Here is a 22069-nt window from a genome sequence, read left to right on the forward strand (position 1 = left end):
TTGCCCCGATCGCTGTATAGCCTGGCACGGCCCAGACAAATGTCACCGCGGAGATATTAGTCTGGAATCTGTGTGTGGAACCTTGGGGGGCCAGCGAAGTCCAATCACTACCGTACCGAGCGGGGCCAGACTAATCTAACCCAGGGGCTTCTTTCTTTTTTGTTTGTCGCGCTGGCGTATTTTCAGTCTGGTTTCCAGGCTACGATCGCTGAGCTTAACCCATTAACACCTTTACCGCCGGGCCCGTAGTTCTACGGGCCGTTAAATCCAACGGTTAAGCGCCGAGCCCGTAGTCCTACGGGCTGCGGTCTTTTCGCGCATGCGCGGTCCGGGTGCACTTTCGGAATTTTTTTGATCCACTTCCGTTTCCGGTTTGATGACAGGAAATAGAATTATTTGGGATCCGGTTTCGACGATCACGCCCGCTCCCATTCTACAGACGAAACTGAAACTCAATTCTCTTCCTGTAGTTTTTTCTCCTCGCATTTCACTGTTTAACGTAATCCGCTCTAACTACAGTCATGGAAGTCCGTTTGACATGCGGTCTTCACTGGGAGATACAGGGAGATCACGCGGATGTAAACAGACCGTTCACGGCTCAATCTTAAGGATTTTAACAAGATCTATGGCGACATGAAAAAAACAAAAAAACAACAAAAACACCTTGGCAGGTGAGTACATTATTATGAGATTAACCTCTGGCGGTGGATGTGTTAAGACCCGAAGCCGATTCTACAAATGTCTTCTAAATCCCAACGGTATTCTGAAAAACGTAGGTGTCTATGTGTGAGTGGTGCTCAAACTTTTTTTATGTCAAGGACCCCCAAAACGATACGAATTTGGCCGCGGAACCCCACCTTAAAATATTTTGTTCCAGGGAGGGACCCCCAGAAGCTCGGTGCCGCGCTACGAGCTTGTATATCTGCTATTTTTGAATAGTGTTTTTGAATAGTCTTAATGGGCGAAAGTCAGCAGCTCCACCCACTATGACATCAAGTGAGCAGCTCCACCCACTATGACATCATCAAGGCGGCAGTCAAAACCGGCTCATGTTCCGTTTGTTGTTGTTGTCTTTGTAGATCAGTGGTTCTCAACCTTTTTCTGGGTCAGAAGCTCACTTGGAAAATCACGCGTGCAGCCCCACCCATTATGGGTGGGCCCGCGTGCAGCCCCACCCATAATGGGTGGGCCCGCGTGCATTTCCCAGAGCATGTTTCTTTTTCAAGGTTTTTGCATTATTTTATATTATTATTATTATCAAAACCGTTGTGTTTTTTGCCAGTTATTTGGTGGCCCACCAGTGGGGCCCCGGGGCCACAGCTTGAGAACCACTCATGTTCAGTGAATAGAAGGTCAAAGGTCACAAGTGTGAAGAACTATGGTTGTACACATTAAAATCCTTTTAGTGTTCATTTAATTCTTAAAGGGAGAGTTCACCCCCAAAATGACTTTTTTCTTATGGATTAGTCACCCGGCAGCGCTTCCGGTAGGAGCAAAGAGTTCTCCTTTGTGTCTCCTACCAGAACCGCTGCCTACCGGTCCGCTGGTCATCACATTATTGGCTTAGGAATGAGACAAAAACAATAAAAATCCATGAATTCAAGTCTCCATGGGACATTTTTTGGGGGGTGAACTATCCCTTTAAACGTGATTTGGACCATTATTACGGGTCAATTTCTACGATTGAATGAACACTCTAGATGTTACGGTGCAGTAATCACATCATTCAGGCTGGCTTTTCTTGTGCCAAGTATGTTTCGACACTAACACTTATTTAAATGGACTTTCTTTATTCTATTTTATTTTGTGATCATATCTATTCCACTACTGATGGAGTGTGTTATTCATTGATAACGGTTGAACCATGGATGATGATGAGTTGGGTTTTCACTGATGGTTTGATATCACAAATTTTTTTAGGTCTGTGTGCCTTTTTTTTTTTAATTGTTTCAATCATTGCTGAGTATATTTATTAATTGTGTTACATTTTTGTACCAAACTCCAAGCTTCATGGAGGTCCTACTGATGATGAATGATCAGTAGCTGAATACTCGCCCACTTTGGGGTGACTGTTGCCATAACCCCCCCCCCCCACACACACACACAGTGTTGCCAGATGTAGGATAATTATCGTATTTGTACGATCATTTTACCCTCTGCACCATGTACGATCAATAATTCCTAAAATTCCCAAATGTACGATCATTTCACCATATCACAAAAAAAAAGTGTGTGAATTTACTAAATTCCCTGGCTGCTGATTCGGGATCCGATTTGGCTTTTCAAAATAACTCAGGAATTCACTAAATCTGACCCTAGATCTGTACTTGGAGTAGGGGTGTGCCGATATATCGTCCCGCGATATATCGCGATACGTTTTCGTGACGATATGTATTGTTTTGGGGGAAAAAAAAAAAAAAAAAAATATTACAATAATAATAATCAGGCATATAAACAGCCCCGAGGTGAAAAGGGTGACAACATGTTGTTTTTTTTCGGGTCAGGTGTCACACTATTGCCCTTTTTGGATTCAAAACGGCTATTGTAGCTGAAAAGCTACAAGTTTGCATGTCTGAATAATGCAAAAACAGAATTATTTGTTTGCATTTGCTTTTTTATATATATTATTTGCTTTATATATATTTTCATAATAAAAAAGTGCGTATCGTATCGAAATCGTATCGAAGTTGTGAGCCCAATATCATATCGTATCGTTTGGTGAAATTAGTGTATCGGCACACCCCTAACTTGGAGGCATTAAAAACACCGGTCCATCTTTCCAGTCCAGTTTCAGGCTTTTATTTGTGTAAGGTTCAGGAAGTTGCCTGCTTCCACGCAGCAGCTATGTGATGCGTTTTTGTCACGTATAGGGTTGTTTCTTACACTAAATACGTACTTCTTTGTGAAATGACATATTTACACCTGTTATTTCTCCTTTTTGGCTGTGTTTTCTTTCAAATACGATCATTTTAAGCCTCCGGTACGATAATCCAACATTTCCCATCTGGCAACACTGCTACACACACTTCATTCATTGTGCCACTTCATTGGGTTTGCCTGGGAGATTAGAGGCAAATGTCACAAAGTATCATCCAGATTATTAGCTACTGTAGCCACTAACTCTGTTAGATTTTACTGACTGATCAAAGACCAGTGGTGGAAACTTAAGTTTACTTAAGTTAAAGTATCAATACTGCAATGTAGAAATACTCCGATACAATTTACATGTCCGGAATTCAAAAGTTACTTGAGTAAAAATGCAAGAGTATTGGTATCAAAATGTACTTAAAGTACCAAAAGTAGAAAGTACTCATTATGCAGAGTGTCATATTTCAAGTTCTCTTTCTTCTTTTGAAAATAGCAGATCTACAAGCTCACAATGCGTCGCATCGCGACGCATTGTGAGCTTGTAGATCGGCTATTTTCAAATGGCCGAAATGTATATAGGGCTGAAGTGGTTAATGTATTTTTTGTAATAATAATCAAAATATACAAAGTAACTAGTAACTAAAGATTTCAAATAATTGTAGTGGAGTACAAGTCAAAATATTGGAAATTGGAAGTACAAATACCTCAAAATTTTACTTAAGTACTTAGTTACTTTCCACCACTTTCAAAGACGTCTCTAAAATGTTCATGAAATGAGTAGCTAATTAATGTTACCACTGTTCATTAAGCACCACTACATGTCAATGGATTCCATTATAGGGACCATGCTATGTGACGTGGCACACTGAACCTCATTACCTCTGTCTTCAAATTAATCATTTACAACAAACGACTATGTTGAATCACTGCCTCCCTGTGTCGCCCTATTATGCTGTCAATCATTTGGCGAGCAGAGGAATGGTATTGTTGAGGTTATTAGTGTGACTTTTTCCTTCTTTCCCTGGCTGCTATGCAGCCAGGGAATACTGTAGGTGTAGAGGCCATACTGTAGGTGTAGAGGGTGAAACTATAGACACAATACTTCCCTCTCCTTTTGTTGGACCCCCTCTATAGTTAGTTAATGTCGGCAGCAGAATATATAGTTTTATATGCAATCAAAACGGTTCCCATTTTCATTTCATTTGGGTTGAATTTGCATCGTCAGAGAAAGTGAAATGGATTCGGTAACAAGTCCTATCCCTGTTAAACATTCAGTAACTATTCCACAGTCATATCTCTGTTAAACATTCAGTAACTATTCCACATTCATATCCCTGTTAAACATTCAGTAACTATTCCACATTCATATCCCTGTTAAACATTCAGTAACTATTCCACATTCATATCCCTGTTAAACATTCAGTAACTATTCCACATTCATATCCCTGTTAAACATTCAGTAACTATTCCACATTCATATCCCTGTTAAACATTCAGTAACTATTCCACAGTCATATCCCTGTTAAACATTCAGTAACTATTCCACAGTCATATCCCTGTTAAACATTCAGTAACTATTCCACATTCATATCCCTGTTAAACATTCAGTAACTATTCCACATCCATATCCCTGTTAAACATTCAGTAACTATTCCACAGTCATATCCCTGTTAAACATTCAGTAACTATTCCACATTCATTTCCCTGTTAAACACAATGATGTTCAAAGCACAGAGGAGGAACAGCAAGAGAGCAGCAGGTTGCCAACCCTCTCTCCCTTGAAATAAGAAATCGTCCCTTATTTGGAAACTAAACGACGTGTCCCTTTATTGAACTGATGACACACTTTGTTGCTTATTTTTGGGAAGTAACATATGACACAAGCAAACAGCTCATATACATATACTAATAATACAGGTTGTGAACTACTCGCATTGTGAGGTGGTGAGGTTGTAGTTTGGCTGTTTTCACAATATTTATCTGGAAAAAAAGCAAACAAAATGTAATGCATCAACGCCTACAATGCTTGTCGAGGTGGGGGGTCCCCAGTTAAAATATGATTATTTTGGGGGATCCACAGTTCAAATATGATTATTTTGGGGGATCCACAGTTAAAATATTATTTGGTAACCCTTGGTCTGGGGGCAGATGCTGTGATTCCATCAAACAGACCAAACTGCAAGGTGCTGTTCTTAATTTCTGTGTTTTTTTACATCTGGTCAGCAGATGTTGCCAAGAGAAAAGAGAAAGCATCTCTAGGGCTGGAGTATTAGATATTATTTATCACATGGAATCATTATTTTGTTGTTATATGGTGCAATCTGTGGCGGCACACTTGAATCACTGATGTCTGAATCGTGTCTTTGTTTTTGCACACCCATGTTCATTTGTTTGAGCACTATTGAATACTGTCAGAGAAGTTGTAGAAGACTCTGAGTTACAGTATGTTTGTTTATTATTGCATTAAGCAACGGGGCTCTGTCATTTTGTACTCAAAACCTTTCTTTTTTATATATATATATACAGTATATATACTGCAACAATCCATACACCAATGACCATACAATTTCAGAAAAGTTAATTGCACTTTCTCAGATTATACTTGATACATTCCCAATCAGTCCATAAGAAAGGAGGCAGTGTTTGATGTGTGGTCAATGCTGTAAATGAAAGTGTCAGTGCAAAGTTTACTCTCAATAAAAAAAATACAAAATAAAAAGAATTGAAAAGTGTATTGCTTGGAGTGGTTATTTAACCCTCTCCTCAGAGACACTGTTGTTGTCTCCGCCAGGCCGAAAGACATGGCCGAGACGATGTTTTGCACATCGTCCGTCCGTCCGTCCGTCCGTCCGTGTGTCTGTGTGTCTGTCTATGAACAGCTAATCTCCGGCACTGTTAGCCCGGTCGCTTTGAAACTGTGCACACATACTCCCTGGATGCCAAAGCCGAACCTCTGCCCCACATTTTTCAGATTGGCCTGTTATACCGCCACCAGGAGGCCGATTTCTGCCTAAGAAGAAATTGCACCCTTTTCTGTGTTGCAGATTAAACTTTTTCATAGATTTCATAGATAGCTTTATAGATTTGTTTGACAGCAACTATCATCAGTGTTGTGTTGGATTCATGTTAATGTGTATTTTCAGACATTAAGCCACTTAAATCGTCATTACTTAGTAAATTTGACCTTTCACTCTTTACTTAGTCTGCTCTTTTTTCCCCTCTACACCAAAACCTCTTTGCCAAAAAAAAAGCCGATCTACAAGCTCACAAGTGCGAGGCGTTGTGAGCTTGTAGATCTGCTATTTGTGGCTAAAGTTCTCCTCAGAATAGGGATGCTATAGGGTTCAAGTGGTTAATGTAAAAAAATATTTTCTATCACACAAAGGTTTGGTGGCCCCCCTATAGGTGTCCCGGACCCCTGTTGGAGACCCCTGAGTACCCGGTTGTACCCATCTGTCTGTATCCCTTTTGTGCCCATATACTGTATATATGTATCTGTTTGTCTACCTGTGTCCATTGTATGAACACACTCTCCTCATCCTATGCAGGGCATTCCAGGCAAGTGCCCTTCCGGACCGTTCCGTTGAAGCTGTCCAGGCCCCGAGATATTTGACAGTGGACAGTACTGTACTTAAGTACAATTTTGAGGTATTTGTACTTTACTTGAGTATTTCCAGTTTTCAGTATTTTTACTTCTACTCCACTGACATCTCAGAGGCAAATATTGTACTTTTACTCCACTACAATTATTTGAAAACCTTTGTAACTAGTTACTTTGTAGATTTTGATTATTATTACAAAACATACATTAACCACTTCAGCCCTATATACATTTCGGCCATTTGAAAATAGCAGATCTACAAGCTCACAATGCTTCACTCACAATGAGATCTGCTATTTTCAAAAGATTTGTATACATTTTACACATATGGAAACTTGTGAAAAGGGACATTCTGCATAATGACTACCTCTAGCACTGTCCCTGTCACTGTTTAATATGTGATGAGAGGTTACTTATGTTTTTGTGTTTATTTGTGGAGCATACCTAGCTAGGGGTTGAGCAGCTGAATGTGTGGGATGGCAGCTTCCTTCATTTGTACTGTAGCATGTTGTAATCTAACCTCACCAAACAGGTTATGTTATCTCTCTGTAACCTTGTAGGCTCTGCTCTGGCATTTTTTCTGACATGTTTGTCAATGTTTGTCTGCCACTATTTGGGAATCACTGCTCTAGCAGACTTAAAAAAGCACAGGGATTTGTAATGAATTAAATAGTCTACTCTTGTTCTGTTGTATTGCCCAGTGTGTGTATTACGGAACGATGTGCACGCTCTCTCTCGCCCCTTTCTCTTGCTTAACCCCCCTACACCCCTCTCTCTCGCTCTAATGCCCAGGTGCTGCTATGGAGAGGCATTTGTTTCTGTCATGACTTTAGCCCAACCCAAAGCTCAGTCGACAATACGATATGATATGATTATTGAATGCACAAAGAAACAAACAGTTTTATCAGATATAGCCTACTCCAGTCCAGTCTAGCCTACAGAATCCTTTAGGAGCTGTGTGACAGAACAGTGTGGGAACCAGCAGTCTCCCCCAAGAGATATTGTAAACATTCTGATCAGACATTCTGGTCAGAATGTTTGTAACCTCGCGTCACCAGGCTTTCACCAGGCACCATAAAAGAAATATATATTTGTAGTCTACTCTTCATCTGAGCGTCTCTTCAAGCCTACTGTTAGCTGTCTGTATTTGTGTATTCCCTCCACACACATTCACGACACATTCTTTGATGTATTATTGTGTCCTTGCTTACTGTAAGTTGTCTGCTAAATGCCTAAACTGTAAACGACAGATCAATTTAAGAGAGGTGAGGTTAAGATGGTTTGGATGACATGTGAAGAGGAGGGATGAGGGCTACATTAGGAGAAGGATGCAGAAGATGGAGCTGCTAAGTAAGAGGAGAAGAGGAAGGCCAAAGAGGAGGTTTATAGATGTGGTGAGAGAGGACGTGCAGGTGGCTGGAGTGACTGAGGAAGATGTAGAAAACAAAAGCAGATGAAACAGATGATCTGCTGTGGCGACCCTGGTGGGAATTAGCTGAATTCTTCTGTACTGTGAAAATCTTTCAGTTGTATAATTTTTATTCTTTTCAAATGTTGTTTCATAATGTGTTTATTTTGCTGTCTTAATGCTTTTATGTAAAGCACATTGAACTGCCTTGTTGTTAAAATGTGTTTTAGCCTTTTGCGTGTGCGTGTGCGTGTGCGTGTGTGTGTGTGCAGGCTGGGTGTGGTCAGAATCATCAGAAATATAAAACGTCTCCTTCCTGATTTCGTCACTTCTCTCTTCTCTCCTCAACCATAGAGACGTCTACCTGCGCAGGTGAGTTTATACTGATCAATATTATCATGTATGAAGCTTAAGATATTTACTGATTAATAACATCCTACTGTACTATTATAAATATTTCTATCCTACTTCCTAGTACAGTAACCTACTGTCCTACTGTCCTATAAGGCACCATTAGTTTAGTACAATTTCACAATTTAGTGACTCTCGTGAACCGAAGGTGCACAGACCGGCGCAAACATGAAGAATGTGCATTTAAATTGTTTAAAAAGCTTTTAGACTTATTAAATGTGTCTCTCTAATAGACTATATATTTAGTTGATTTTACGCTGCCTAAGGCCATTAACAGCACACTGAGCACTATAACTATAAAAAATATAATTTTAAAAATCGTTCTAAGTCAAGTGGATGGCAGAGTTCACACCGACCATACAAAATTATTCAATGGTGAACGATATAGTTATTGTTATCTTTATAGTTATAGTGCTGCTCAGTGTGAATGTCACTTTAGACCAGGAAACATACCTCTCTCCTCTCCTGTACCACAATGACCTTCCAGGTTGGCTATGATATAATATCACATCTGTACAGGGTCTTGAGACTATCTGGGCCGTAGATCTGCCTTTGCTCCATGCAGATCTGCAGAATTGAGGCTTTGTAAATCAAGGCTTTGTCATTTCAGTTGTGTGAATGTAAGCTCACAACCTCAGCCTGATGACATAAAAGTCCAATATCTCCCCAGAGCTATAGGGAATTGCCTTTGACTTAGTGGTTAAGTTGTTGGCAGGGGTCATCACCATGGCAGCTTGTGATGGACATTTTCATCAATATTTCATTTTTGCCACGGACATGCAAAATAATAATTTTACCAAAAACACATGGGCCTAGCCCTAAATGTATACAAATGAACTCCTAATGTATCATAGGGTCTATTCTAATGTGCTGCACATTTTAAAACAATAGTATGTCTGCATTAACTACTGAGCCATAAAATATATGTACATGGTGAGTGATTAATGAAGGGCATGCCAGGATTTTAATTGAATGCAGTATCAAAATAGTTTAATGTGAAGGCACCTAACTTTGATCAGAGGTGAGCTAAGTTTTAGGTTGGAGAAGGACCCAGGCTGTGGATGGAGGGTTTCCATGGATAATGATTGTGGAGTGTTGTTATTATTGTCATTGTCATTAGTGGACACTTTGAAACACTGTCTCTCAATTAACGACAACCAGCTTTACTTGTCCAGTTCTGCCTTGGTAGCAAATAGCTCCTTCTGAACAGATGACATGCCTTCTGTTTTTGCTCTTTTTCTGCACCATTTTTTCACTGTGGTCAGTGGTGGCTTATCTAACGGGCTTGAGGTGCTGAAGCACAGGACACCAACCTTGGGGGGAAAACGCCTAAATTTAGAAGCAGGGCTGCTAAAGGAGCGCTACAACATTGAAACGCGCCGGTGAAGCGTCATTCTTTTTCTCCTGGGGGCACCGAACTGGGTCCAAGCACCGGGCACCACGAAGGGTTAATCCGCCCCTGACTGTGGTCCCTTGCATGCCGTTGACTTTAATTATTTAATTGTTTGACCACACCACATACACTCCATGAATCCGTCTTAAAAAAAAGAAAGAAAACAACAAAGGATTGAAAGCACATTTTGCTATATTTTCGCAGAATTGAGGCAGCTATTAGCAATCATTTCTTCTGGCTGTCTTGTTGTCTTCACCTGATGCAATTGTGTGTACAGGTACATGTGCAATACTACAAATCTCCTGCAACATGTTAATGAGCGTGTTACTTTACGAGTCACCAAAGTTATTCAAACACATTTTTATGTGTTTTTACATTCTAATAAAGTAAATATATAGGCTATAATTAGATTTCTTTTTGACATATAGTTGATGAGTGATGGCAGGATTTAATGGAGTAGTGCAGTGTAACAACTTACACAAGGTTGCAGATTTACAAATGATATATTTACAAATACACAAATATTTATACAAATCAGAATAGTTTTATTTAAATGCCGGCTTACAAGTCTTCAGGGTGTGGGAAGCAGACTCTTGTGTAATCTCAGTGTTGATTTGATTGATTTAATTGCGTGCAACCAACAAACAAATAAGGTTAAAAAGACAATCAAGGATAAACAAAAACAAAATTCAGTATTGTCATAGACTTATTTACACTGTGGGTCCCCTATTGTGTTCTAGAAATGTATTGGATGTTTGCCAGGAGTTTGTTGATTTACACATTTATTAAAGTTGAAGTTGGTCTGTTCCAAATGCTTTATCCACAGAAGCTGTGACCAGATAGCCTGGTAAACCCTCCCTCCGGAGGGTTTACCAGGCTAGTGACCAGAGTGCTCACCTCTGATCAAAGTTAGGCGCCTTCCCATACACACTATTGTGACACTGCATTCAATGTCATGCCCTGTCATGCCCTTCATTAATCACTCATCATGTACTGGTATGTGGGGCATACCCAGTGGTGTAAAGTAACTAAGTACATTTACTCAAGTACTGTACTTTAAGTACTTAAGTACAATTTTGAGATATTTGTTCTTTACTTGAGTATTTCCAATTTCCAATACTTTTACTTCTACTCCACTACATCTCAGAGGCAAATGTTGTACTTTTACTCCACTACAATTATTTTAAAACTTTAGTTACTGGCTACTTTTCAGATATACATTTTTTTATTATAAAACATACATTAACCACTTTAGCCTTATTTTATACCTAGGCTATTTGAAAATAGCAGATCTACAAGCTCACAACGCATCGCGACGCGTTGTGAGCTTGTAGATCTGCTATTTTCAAATATTTTTGTACTTTTACTTTTGGTACCTTAAGTACATTTTGATGCCAATACTTTTGCACTTTTACTCAAGTATTTTTTTTATTCCAGACGTTTACTTGTAACGGAGTACTTCTACATTGCAGTATTGGTACTTTTACTTAGTAAAGCAATTGAGTACTTTTTCCACCACTGGGCATACCTTAGACGTTCTCAGCAACATAGAAACCTGTTCACCTGAATGAAAACCACAATAATTGAAGGTACCGTGCAGAACAAACAAATAGCATCGCTGGTAGAACTTGATCTCCTCCTGTTCTCAAGTAACACTGTCCTTTGACAAGCCAATCTCTATAAACCTGACATACCAATTTCAGTGCATGCCATTATGGGCAAAAAAATGTATCGAGTCAACAACAGAGTCACATACAAAAGCAAGAAATCACTGACATTGACAATGAACCTGCTTTTACTACAGATACATATGACCTTGAGCAACAATGAGATAAGAGTGGTACAGAATACTGATCAAAAGTGAGTAACAAACAAACAAAAAAAAAATGACGTAATAATGAGAGACATCAAAGAAGTGTCATCAGTACAGACAGTGCTTCCATCGCAAAAGGGCCTCTTAGCTGCCAAGGTGAGTGGGTGCGTATTATGCATCATATGGCTACGGTATTATAGAGATTGCTGGCTTTTCAAAGGACAGGGTTACTTGAAGACAGAAGGAGATCAAGTTCTACCAGCTAAACCATTGGTTTGGTTTGGCAAGGTACGGTAGCTAGTTGTGATTTCCATTAAGGTGATCAGGTATTCTCTGTTGATGAGAAAGTCCACGGCATGCAACAATGGAAAACAGATACACACTACAAGCTACACTTGATTTGATTTGATTTATTAGACGTAATAATTACATGTTAAATGCTTCTCACGGAAACGTCAAGGATAAAATGCCAATGGAACACTAGAACAAGGAAACTTGAGAGACAAAAAAGTACATGGTGAGTGATTAATGAAGGGTATGCCAGGATTTTAATTGAATGCAGTATCAAAATAGTTTAATGCAAAGGCACCTAACTTTGATCAGAGGTGAGCTAAGTTTTAGGTTGGAGGAGGTCCCAGGCTGTGGATGGGGGGTTTCCATGGATAATGATTGTTGAGTGTTATTATAGTTGTTATTGTCATTAGTGGACACACTGAAACACTGTCTCTCAACTAACGACAACCAGCTTTATTTGTCCAGTTCTGCCCTCCTTTACCTTGGTAGCAAATAGCTCCTTCTGAACAGATGACATGACTTCTGTTTTTCTGTATAATGAAGAAAATACATAGGCTATATTTAGATTTTTTTAGCTGTCCTACTGTCTGTCTCTCCTACACTATCTCCCTGCTAGCTGTCCTACTGTCTGTCTCTCCTACACTGTCTCCCTGTTAGCTGTCCTACTGTCTGTCTGTCTCTCCTACACTGTCTCCCTGTTAGCTGTCCTGCTGTCTGTCTGTCTCTCCTACACTGTCTCCCTGTTAGCTGTCCTACTGTCTGTCTCTCCTACACTGTCTCCCTGTTAGCTGTCCTACTGTCTGTCTCTCCTACACTGTCTCCCTGTTAGCTGTCCTACTGTCTGTCTCTCCTACACTGTCTCCCTGTTAGCTGTCCTACTGTCTGTCTCTCCTACACTGTCTCCCTGTTAGCTGTCCTACTGTCTGTCTCTCCTACACTGTCTCCCTGTTAGCTGTCCTACTGTCTGTCTCTCCTACACTGTCTCCCTGTTAGCTGTCCTACTGTCTGTCTCACCTACAGTCTCATTCTCCTTGAGCAAGAAAGGAGCATAAAGGATATCATTTTTTAACTCCCTTTACAGATTGGGTTAGGGTCAAACCGATATTGCACAATGTACTGTATACAAGGTATCTGTACATGATGACTATTACTGCTATAGTATTTATCGATGCTCTCGGGCAAAAACCTCATATCTCCATATTTAAACTTTTAGTTTTTTTGTAAATTAAAGGTAGGGTAAGTGATTTACTTTGGTTAAAATAAGTGCTAAATAGCTCTATATTCTGATAGTACTCGTTGCTATAGAGTGTTTGTTCAGTAAAAGTCTCTATGTCTCTTCAGCTCTTTATTAAACAGAAAATGCATTTTCAGTGCTCTCTCCTGATTGGCTTAAATGTTGTCACCTACCTAAAAATGTACGATATTCTGTTTACTAAAGAGCTGGAGAGACCCCTGTGACCGAAAAAACGCTCTGTAGCAATGATTACTATCAGAATATAGTACTTTAACCTTTTTAACAGAACAAAAAAGATTACCAAAAAATATCACTTACCCTACCTTTAATGCCCTACTTCATCATACTTCAGTGTCATACAGAAGTAGCAAAATAGACCAAACTACAACACAAAGCATCACATCGTGACATTGTGTTTAAATTGGTATTTCAGTACAGTAGAGTTTAAAAGTCTAATTGTTGTATTTCTGTCTTCCTCCCTCCTATCTCTGTTGTTCTCTTAGGTGGTTAAAGTTCGCCATCTAGTGGACAATTTGTGGAATCTCTGACTGTAAATCACAGGTATGTTCTTATGCTACATTTGGATATTTGTACAGATCCTCTTCATAAAAGCCTGATCAGTTAATGTGTTTGTGTTCTATCTAATGTAATATTATGCACAGTACCAGTATGTACTGTGAATGGCTTTACTTTCATTGACCTCTGTGTCTGTTAATCCAACACAAATCCTGATGTTGGGCCTGTCATTCTAGGTGCAAACATTTTCGAGATTGTAGATCGGCTATTTTTGCCGCTACTGGAGAGGTTTTTTAACTATGCACAACAACGTACATGAGGTATGTGCACTGTCCAGAAACTGAACACAATGGTTGTTGTGTCTGAAAGCAGTCACTAGTTCAGTAAACACACTGATGTACTTAAGCACAACTCTGCATCACACATTTACATGATTTCATACACAGACACTTGGCAATGATTTAACTTATAATACACTGCCACACACGCACGCACGCACGTACACGCAAGTAAAAGGTTAAAACATGGAGCAAATTGAAAGGAGTAAAAGTATGCAAATGGTGAAGAAATGCAAAAAAATACCAAACACACAATTATAGGGCAACACATTTAAGTTCCTTCCCTTGTAGTAGGCTGACATCCAAGTGTGAAAAACAGGTGAAAAAGCCTTTATTTTGTAATGGCTTTGCTTGGCAAAAAAAAAACGCACATGTGACCAACGCGTTTCGGCTCAAGGGCCTTTATCAGGGTCCAATGATCATTTACATGTGTTGACCTACAATTGAACCCTCTTATAACTATGGACCCACGCAGCGCTTCCTTGTTTGTTTATTAAACACAATTATAGAGGTGTGAAGTAACCAACCTTCCACCATCCAGACAGCCACACACACCACCAGTCTATTATCAACTTCTTGGTGTAAGAAGGCTGACATAGAACATAACAAAAATAAACTAATAAATAGTAAAGCTAATAATGCCAAGACAAGAATAGAACAAAAATAAAACAACTGCATCAACAATAAAAACTAAACAGCAGTGGCAGTCAGTGTAAGTATTAGTTAAAGGGATAGTTCACCCAAAACTTTTTTTTCCTATGATTAGTCACCCCATGAAGACATAGCAATAGTTTTTGTCGCATTCCTAAGCCAATAATTTGATGACCAGCGGACCGTAGGCAGCGGTTCCGGTAGGAGATACAAAGGAGTCTTTGTGTGTCCTTCCGGAACCGCAGCCGGTCATCAAATTATTGGCTTAGGAATGTGACAAAAACTGAAATATCCATGAATTCAAGTCTTCATGGGGTGAGTAATCCATAGGAAAAAAAGTCATTTTGGGGGTGAACTATCCCTTTTAAAGGTATATTATTTGGTTAAAATAAGTGTTAAATATATCTGTATTCTGATAGTACTCATTGATATAGAATGTTTGTTCAGTAACAGAAGTCTCCCTGTCTTTCCAGCTCTTTGGTAAGCAGAAAATGCATTTTCAGGTGGGGATACCTATTTGATCCAATCAGGAGAGAGAACTCGCACAGGATAAAGATTAAATAAGTGAAATTGGAAGTGATGACACAAATAAATGAGCAGACAAAACAAAACAGAAACACTATAAAATTTAAGCTGATAAATGGGTACTCTCTCCTGATTGGCTGGTGATTGGTCACCTACCTGAAAATGTATTTTCTGTTTAATAAAGAGCTGGAGAGACTGGAAAAAAAAAAGTATTGTAATGTATTGTAAAAATGTATTTTGGCAGTGCCTTCATTGTGTCGTAATGACTGATTTTACACTTGGTTGCATGCTGAAAATAGCCCAAGCTCACAACGCGTCATGCTGCAACGTGTTGTGAGCTTGTAGATCTTCTATTTTCAGAGCGCAACACCCGAGGGCAACCAAACATAAAATGACTTGTCTTTTAGTTCTACTGGATCTCTTCTCCACTCGTCCCTCACCAACATTTTAGTCTAGTTTTTATTTGTTGACAAAATTGTCAGTATATTTAGTCTTAGTTTTTAGTCACCGTATCTTAGTTTATATTTACTTTTCGTCAGCGAAAAAAGGTAGTCGACAAAAACAAATCGTCATAGTTTTAGTCGACAAAGTTAACACTATAAGCGGTTGATCACTGTAACTATGATCACTGTAAGTGGTTTACATAGTGTGACACACTATGTAAACCAATGACGAGTGTACTTACTGTAGGGCAATGACACCAGTGTACTTTGATTTGCATGTACAGTAAAGTAGCCATATATTATAGAAATCATCGATCCACACTCTCATCAGGATGTTTCCTTTACACAAGTTTACGTCAGTTTAAATTCACACTTACGCACGCACGTACGCACGCACGCACGCACGCACGCACGCACGCACGCACGCACGCACGCACGCACGCACGCGCTGCTCTGAGAAGTCAGACCATTCATACATGCAGTAGTGTTTAATCTATAGTATATGGCTTTGTTTTCACTGACCTGTTGGTCTACTCTATTATGTAAATACATTAAATTAATGCAAATACTTTTTTTAGAACCATAATGTAGAAAGTCATGCTGAAAGCATAAAGAGAATGAATCTGAACTGTTACCATCCTCTGTTTATTCCAGAAATCAATCTCGGACCTAAGAAAAGCTCTGGGTGAGCTCTGGGTGGAGCCGAAAGATGACCCTGATGCTAGTACATCAACAACACCACGAAAATGGCTCCCAGTCAGTAAAATATGGAGGCAAAAGTTAGAGAAGCTTGCAAAGATTGATGACAGTAAAGTTGTCAAAGTTAAGAGTCTTGTGTTTGTGAAAGATAAGGAATTCTGCATAGCACAGGGAAGTATGGGAACTGAGGTCTTCTTGGGGTTAACAACTGATGGGACTGAAGTCGCCGTTAAGACAATGCCTAAATCCTTCTGCCAAGCGCTGAAGCATGAGGAACACTTTTTACGTCTTCCAGAGCTTGATGATCCTTTGATAGTGCAATATGTTGACTTTGCAGAGGATGAGCACTTTGGTTACCTTGCTCTTCAGTTATGTGAATGCACACTGGCAGAATACATCAAAACACTTCCAGAACAGGGGAGGAAACAGCTTGCAGAACAGTTTCTCAATAGCTTAAAAATTCTTCATTGTCACACTCCTCAAATTCTCCATCGGGATATAAAGCCTCAGAATGTCTTGATTGGTAAGATACAAAATAAAACATATGTAATATCAGAAATACTAAGCGACTTAATGAATTTTCTTTATTCCTTTATATAGATTTCTTTTTATAATTTTTTTTTTTTTTATCATTTTGGCCTGCAGATATTCATGGAAAGGCAAAATTGGCAGATTTTGGAATAAGCCGAAAATTACCCGAAGGACAAACCAACCTACTAACAAATGTTGCAGGAACAAAATGCTGGAAGGCAAAGGAGACTCTGGATCAATACAGTAAAATCCCATATAGAAGAAGCACTGACATCCAGGTTGTTGTTTTTTTTATTCTGTGTAAAACTATTGAATTAATGAGAATAATATTCTCATTAATTAAATTAAATCTCAAAATGTTCTTACTCATTTTCATGCACATTTTTAAGGTGGCTGGAATGTTGATATATTACATCCTTTCTGGAGGACACCATCCATTTGGCGAAGGCGCTAGATGTGAGGTCAACATTTTGGATGGCAAGTACGATCTGAAAGATGTTCAGGATGTGGTTGCTAAGGATCTCATTGAGCAGACGATCAACAAAGACCCAAAGAAAAGACCTACAGTGAAGGAATGTTTGGCTCATCCCTTTTTTTGGTCAAATGAGAAGTATGATAGAAACTGTTCTGTTCCACATACAGTATTATTTATTAATTCACTAATCTTTAAACATTATTTCAGCTCATCTTAATCAGTTAGATCTGACGGTATGTTTTAAGACTATGCCTAATATAATAAGCCGCTCTCACAGCTCCTCCAGCATGATGCGCACCGAGTCCAAGGACGGCCTTCAGGGGAAGAACACGGGCTCCAACACCTCCATCAACACGCTGGGGGTGGAGGGGAAGGGCGAGGGCAAGCCGCTGGACTTCCTCAAGAAACAGACGCACAGCACGCACAGCGGCGGCCTGGGCCTGAAGATGGCCACGGAGGAGGACGAGGAGCTGGACGAGGAGACGGAGACGTGGCTAAAAGCCACGGAACCGGCTGAAAAAAAGGCAGACGTTTCTGACAAGCCTCTTATAATAAAACCCCCGACGACCAAGATCCCGTCCGTGTCCGTCAACCCGCCACCGGAGCCTGAACCCAAGAAGCCGGACGCCGCCGCGTCCAAGCCGCCGGCGGAGCCGGCGGCTTGGACTTGGACTTGCCGGCTTGGACTTGCCGGCTCGGGCCACAAGAGGCCCGCCCTGGGCCAGGCTTACGCCTGCCAGAGCTCCCCCACTCAGCCCCACGCCCCGGAGAAGCACCCATTCCCCAAAGAACATCATCATCCCGCTCCGGAGCGTGACGCGGTCCCCAGCGTCAGGCAGGGTCTGAGGAGCTGGAGGATAAACTCGTATCTCAGCGCCTACGAGGACGATCAGCTGGAGGAAGGCCTGGTGCAGCCCATGCAGGAGACGGGTTTGGACGCGGACTCCTTCCGCACGCCCATCAACCTGCTCCTGCAAAAGTTGGAGACGCACAGCGGCGGCCTGGGCCTGAAGACGGCCACGGAGGAGGACGAGGAGCTGGACCCGCTCCGCACCTCCACCATCGTGGCGGTGGCGGTGGCGGCGGTGGCGCAGATCCTGGAGAAGAGGAGGTCCATGTCCCGCGAGCCGTTCGAGTGGAAGAAGAAGGCAGAGGAGATGGAGAAGGAAAGGACAAAAGAGAGGGAGTTAGAGAGAGATAAAGAGCGAAGAGCGTCGCTGAGAGAAGAAAGTGAACCGAAAGAGGAACCTCCCAAACCCAGCAGGGAGGTATGGTCCCTGCCGAGCGGGGAGGTACGGTCCCCGCCGAGCGGGGAGACCACGAGCACGTCTTCAGAACAACAACAACCTTCGTCTCTGAACATGAACGACCCGTCCGGTCGACTGCAGTATTTCAAAGAGCTGGCCGCCAAGAGGAAAGCGGCCGCCAAGAGGAAAGAGGAAAGCTCCAGGATGGAGACGGAGACGTCGTAGCTCATAGCACGGCACTAGAGCTTGTAGATCTACTGTTTATTAAAAATCATGAAAATGTTTGCAAATCTTTGAATATTCTCAAACATTTGTAACTTAAATCTTTGCTTCATGGGGGGGTCCCTAGAACAAAACATTTTGAGATGGGGGTCCGCAGCCAAACACATATCTGAAAATGTTTTCTAAATCCTAACAGTATGTTGCTATATCAGTGGTGCTCCAACTTTTCCATGTCAAGGACCCCCAAAATTATATGTATTTGGCCGCAGACCCCCATCTCAAACTATGTTGTGCCAGGGACAGGAGAAGCATGTTTTTTTTTTTGCAGATCTACAAGCTCATAGCGCGGCAGTGGCACCGAGTGCCGCGCTATGAGCTTGTAGATCTGAAGAAAAATGTTTGTCTTATTGTTTTTTAAGACAAACACAATACTGTACATTTTGATCAGAAACAGAGTAAACATGTAATTGCTTTATATATACATGCACGCGCATCAACCCGCTCCTCCAGCGGAGCTCCCGCCTGCGCGAGCTCGCTCATCTTCTCCTCCTCCAAGGTGGAGACGCACAGCGGCGGCCTGGGCCTGAAGACGGCCACGGAGGAGGACGAGGAGCTGGACCCGCTCCGCACCTCCACCATCGTGGCGCAGATCCTGGAGAAGAGGAGGTCCATGTCCCGCGAGCCGTTCGAGTGGAAGAAGAAGGCAGAGGAGATGGAGAAGCACGAGCACGTCTTCAGAACAACAGTCCTCGTCTCTGAACATGAACGACCCCGCTACTCGACTGCAGTATTTCAAAGAGCTGGCCGCCCAGAGGAAAGCGTCTGACTTTTATTTCTGACTTTTCTTTACTTTTTAGATGTTTGTTTTTGTATAATCCAGCTGTTCCCAAACATTTTAGGCTTCGTACCGACGTACCCCCTTCTACGTCCTGACAGGCATGCCCCCCGATCCCCCACACCTTTAAAAAGCAACAACAAAAAAAGCTTCATTGCCTATTTAATGCCACTTTAAAGTTTAATCATTAAAGAAATAATATTAAATTAGCGCAGAAGTGCAATTGGCTGCATTTATTGATTTGTTGACATTATTTTTTTTAATTAAAATAGTAAATTAAACAAAATAAATGTTTTAATTGGATGTTTGAAAAATCCCTCTTGAAATGTTTTTGTCAAAACGCTGGATTTTTTAATAAAATGTCATTGCATCGTGGCTGTGAGTGTGTGACTCTGCTTTTTCCTTTACAAATGACATTGTCATGTCTTTATGGAGAGATATTAATGTGATCTTTTTGTCTTGTGTTGAGACATCATATCCAGTGATTGTGTTCTTTATAGAGAGATATTAATCTGATCTTTATGTCTTGTGTTGAGACATCATATCCAGTGATTGTGTTCTTTATAGAGGGATATTAATCTGATCTTTCAGCTGCCTAGGAAAACAGAGCCCAGATAAATGGACAAAGTTAAAACAAGCTGACAAATGGAGTGATTGATTGATTGATTGAATACTTTATTAGCAGTTTGCAAAAAAAAGCACAGGAAAGTCCAGTTCAATACAGGTCTGCTAAGAGTGATAAAAAAGTGATGACCGGTCAATTCCCGCATAAAGGGAGTTACAGAAGTGTTTCCCAAACAGGGGGTCAAGACCCATTTTTGGGTTGCGAAACCATTTTTATGGGTCATGAGAAAATATCCCATAATTTTTCGTTTCCTACATTTTGCTTTTTATTATTATTATTCCAAAAGGGCATTTGGCTCGATCCATAGAGCGAGGCACGATGATGAAAATCCTTAAGGCCTATGGTGTCCCTCCCAACCTACTTCCGGGCAATAGAGACCATGTATGCAGGCACTATAGGGTCAAGGTGGTGACTCCAGATGGCAACAGTGAGGGGTTTGACATCCTGGCTGGTGTACTGCAAGGGGACACACCCTTGGCCCCCTTCCTCTTCATCATAGTCCTGGACTATGATTCTCAGGAAGGCCATCAGTGGACGAGAGCAGGATCTTGGCTTCACTCTTAACACCAAGGAGGTCGAGACGACCGGTCCATTTGGTTCCATTTGTACACTCTCTGAAAGTTACAGACCCTTAAGGGTCCATTTAGTTCCATTTGTACACTCTCTGACTCTAAGAGTTGCAGACCCTTAAGGGTCCATTTGGTTCCATCTGTACACTCTCTGAGAGTTACAAACCCTTAAGGGTCCATTTAGTTCCATTTGTACACTCTCTGACTCTAAGAGTTGCAGACCCTTAAGGGTCCATTTGGTTCCATGTGTACACTCTCTGAGAGTTACAGACCCGTAAGGGTCCATTTGGTTCCATTTGCACACTCTCTGAGAGTTACAGACCCGTAAGGGTCCATTTGGTTCCATTTGCACACTCACTGAGAGTTACAAACATACAAGGGTCCATTTGGTTCCTAACTATCAATCATTTTGCTGGGGACCCCCTGGAACCCCCTCAAGGACCCCCCACCTTCTCCACTCTACAGGTCTGTCTTCCAAAGAGTTCCACAGTGTTCCTGTGGGGGGCAGCATTGCGCTTCTGTAACCGTACAACCTGTGGCTACAACACCAAAACAAGAAGGACAAAATAGCAGAAGTAGTAGAAGAAGAACCACAGGATGTTTTTAACTCTCTGATCAGCAGCTCTAAACTAAAGCACTGATCAGTGATTTAGTTTGATATATAAACCCATATAAACAGTTTATAAGCCTTATTATCAGTGTGGTGTTTCAGCATGTTTCATCCTCCAGGACTACACTGTCAGGTAGGAACTATAAAACACAGAGAAACTAACACTGTCTTTAACTAACACTGTCAGATATGAACTATAACACTCTTTAACTACAGGGTTGTTGTCACTTTCCTTGCTCCAGTGCAGTACGTGGTGGAAAAGGTACTCAAAATGATTTACTTAAAGTAAAAGTATCAATACTGCAATTTAGTAGAAATATTACAAGTAAAAGTCCGGAAGTAAAAAGTACAAAAGTATTGGCATCAAAATGTACTTAAAAAGTACTAGCCATGGTTACCATGACCCTCGTCTGTCACAAGCGTCATGGCGCAACTTGACCCCACGGCCATGGATGTAACAAGTTGAAACGCCTGGGTCTAAGTACCTGTATCTTCCGTATTGTTCAATAAAAAGCATTTTAAACCGATTGGTGGCCATTTTTTCTGAATTGTCTCCATATCTTTTAACTACGCGACCCTATCGGTTTGGATGTGTATTGCACGCTGATACACTATAACTCTATGAAAATATGGCCGCCGATGGGATTAAAATGCTTTGTATTGAACAATACGGAAGATACGGGTACTTACACCCTCCCTTTTTAACTTGTTACATCCATGGCCGTGGGGTCAGCACTTTATATTGAAATCTGAACATTTAT

General features: G+C 41.0%; 1 protein-coding gene across 6 annotated transcripts in view; it reads left to right on the forward strand.

The window, feature by feature from the left end:
• The window catches only part of LOC308095965 (uncharacterized protein), a 93947-nt gene extending 74971 nt beyond the window's left edge, over positions 1-18976 (forward strand). For all 6 annotated transcript variants that reach the window (XM_080443155.1, XM_080443160.1, XM_080443156.1 and 3 more), the window contains 2 exons: positions 17115-17335; positions 17478-18976. In XM_080443155.1, the coding sequence (XP_080299281.1) occupies positions 17115-17335; positions 17478-18672 (1416 nt within the window). In that variant the 3' untranslated portion in view covers positions 18673-18976. The remainder of the gene's footprint in view (positions 1-17114; positions 17336-17477) is intronic.
• Positions 18977-22069: the final 3093 nt, after the last annotated feature.

Source organism: Gymnoscopelus braueri, assembly GCF_963280865.1.
Source record: "Gymnoscopelus braueri genome assembly, chromosome: 11".
Lineage (NCBI taxonomy): Eukaryota > Metazoa > Chordata > Actinopteri > Myctophiformes > Myctophidae > Gymnoscopelus > Gymnoscopelus braueri.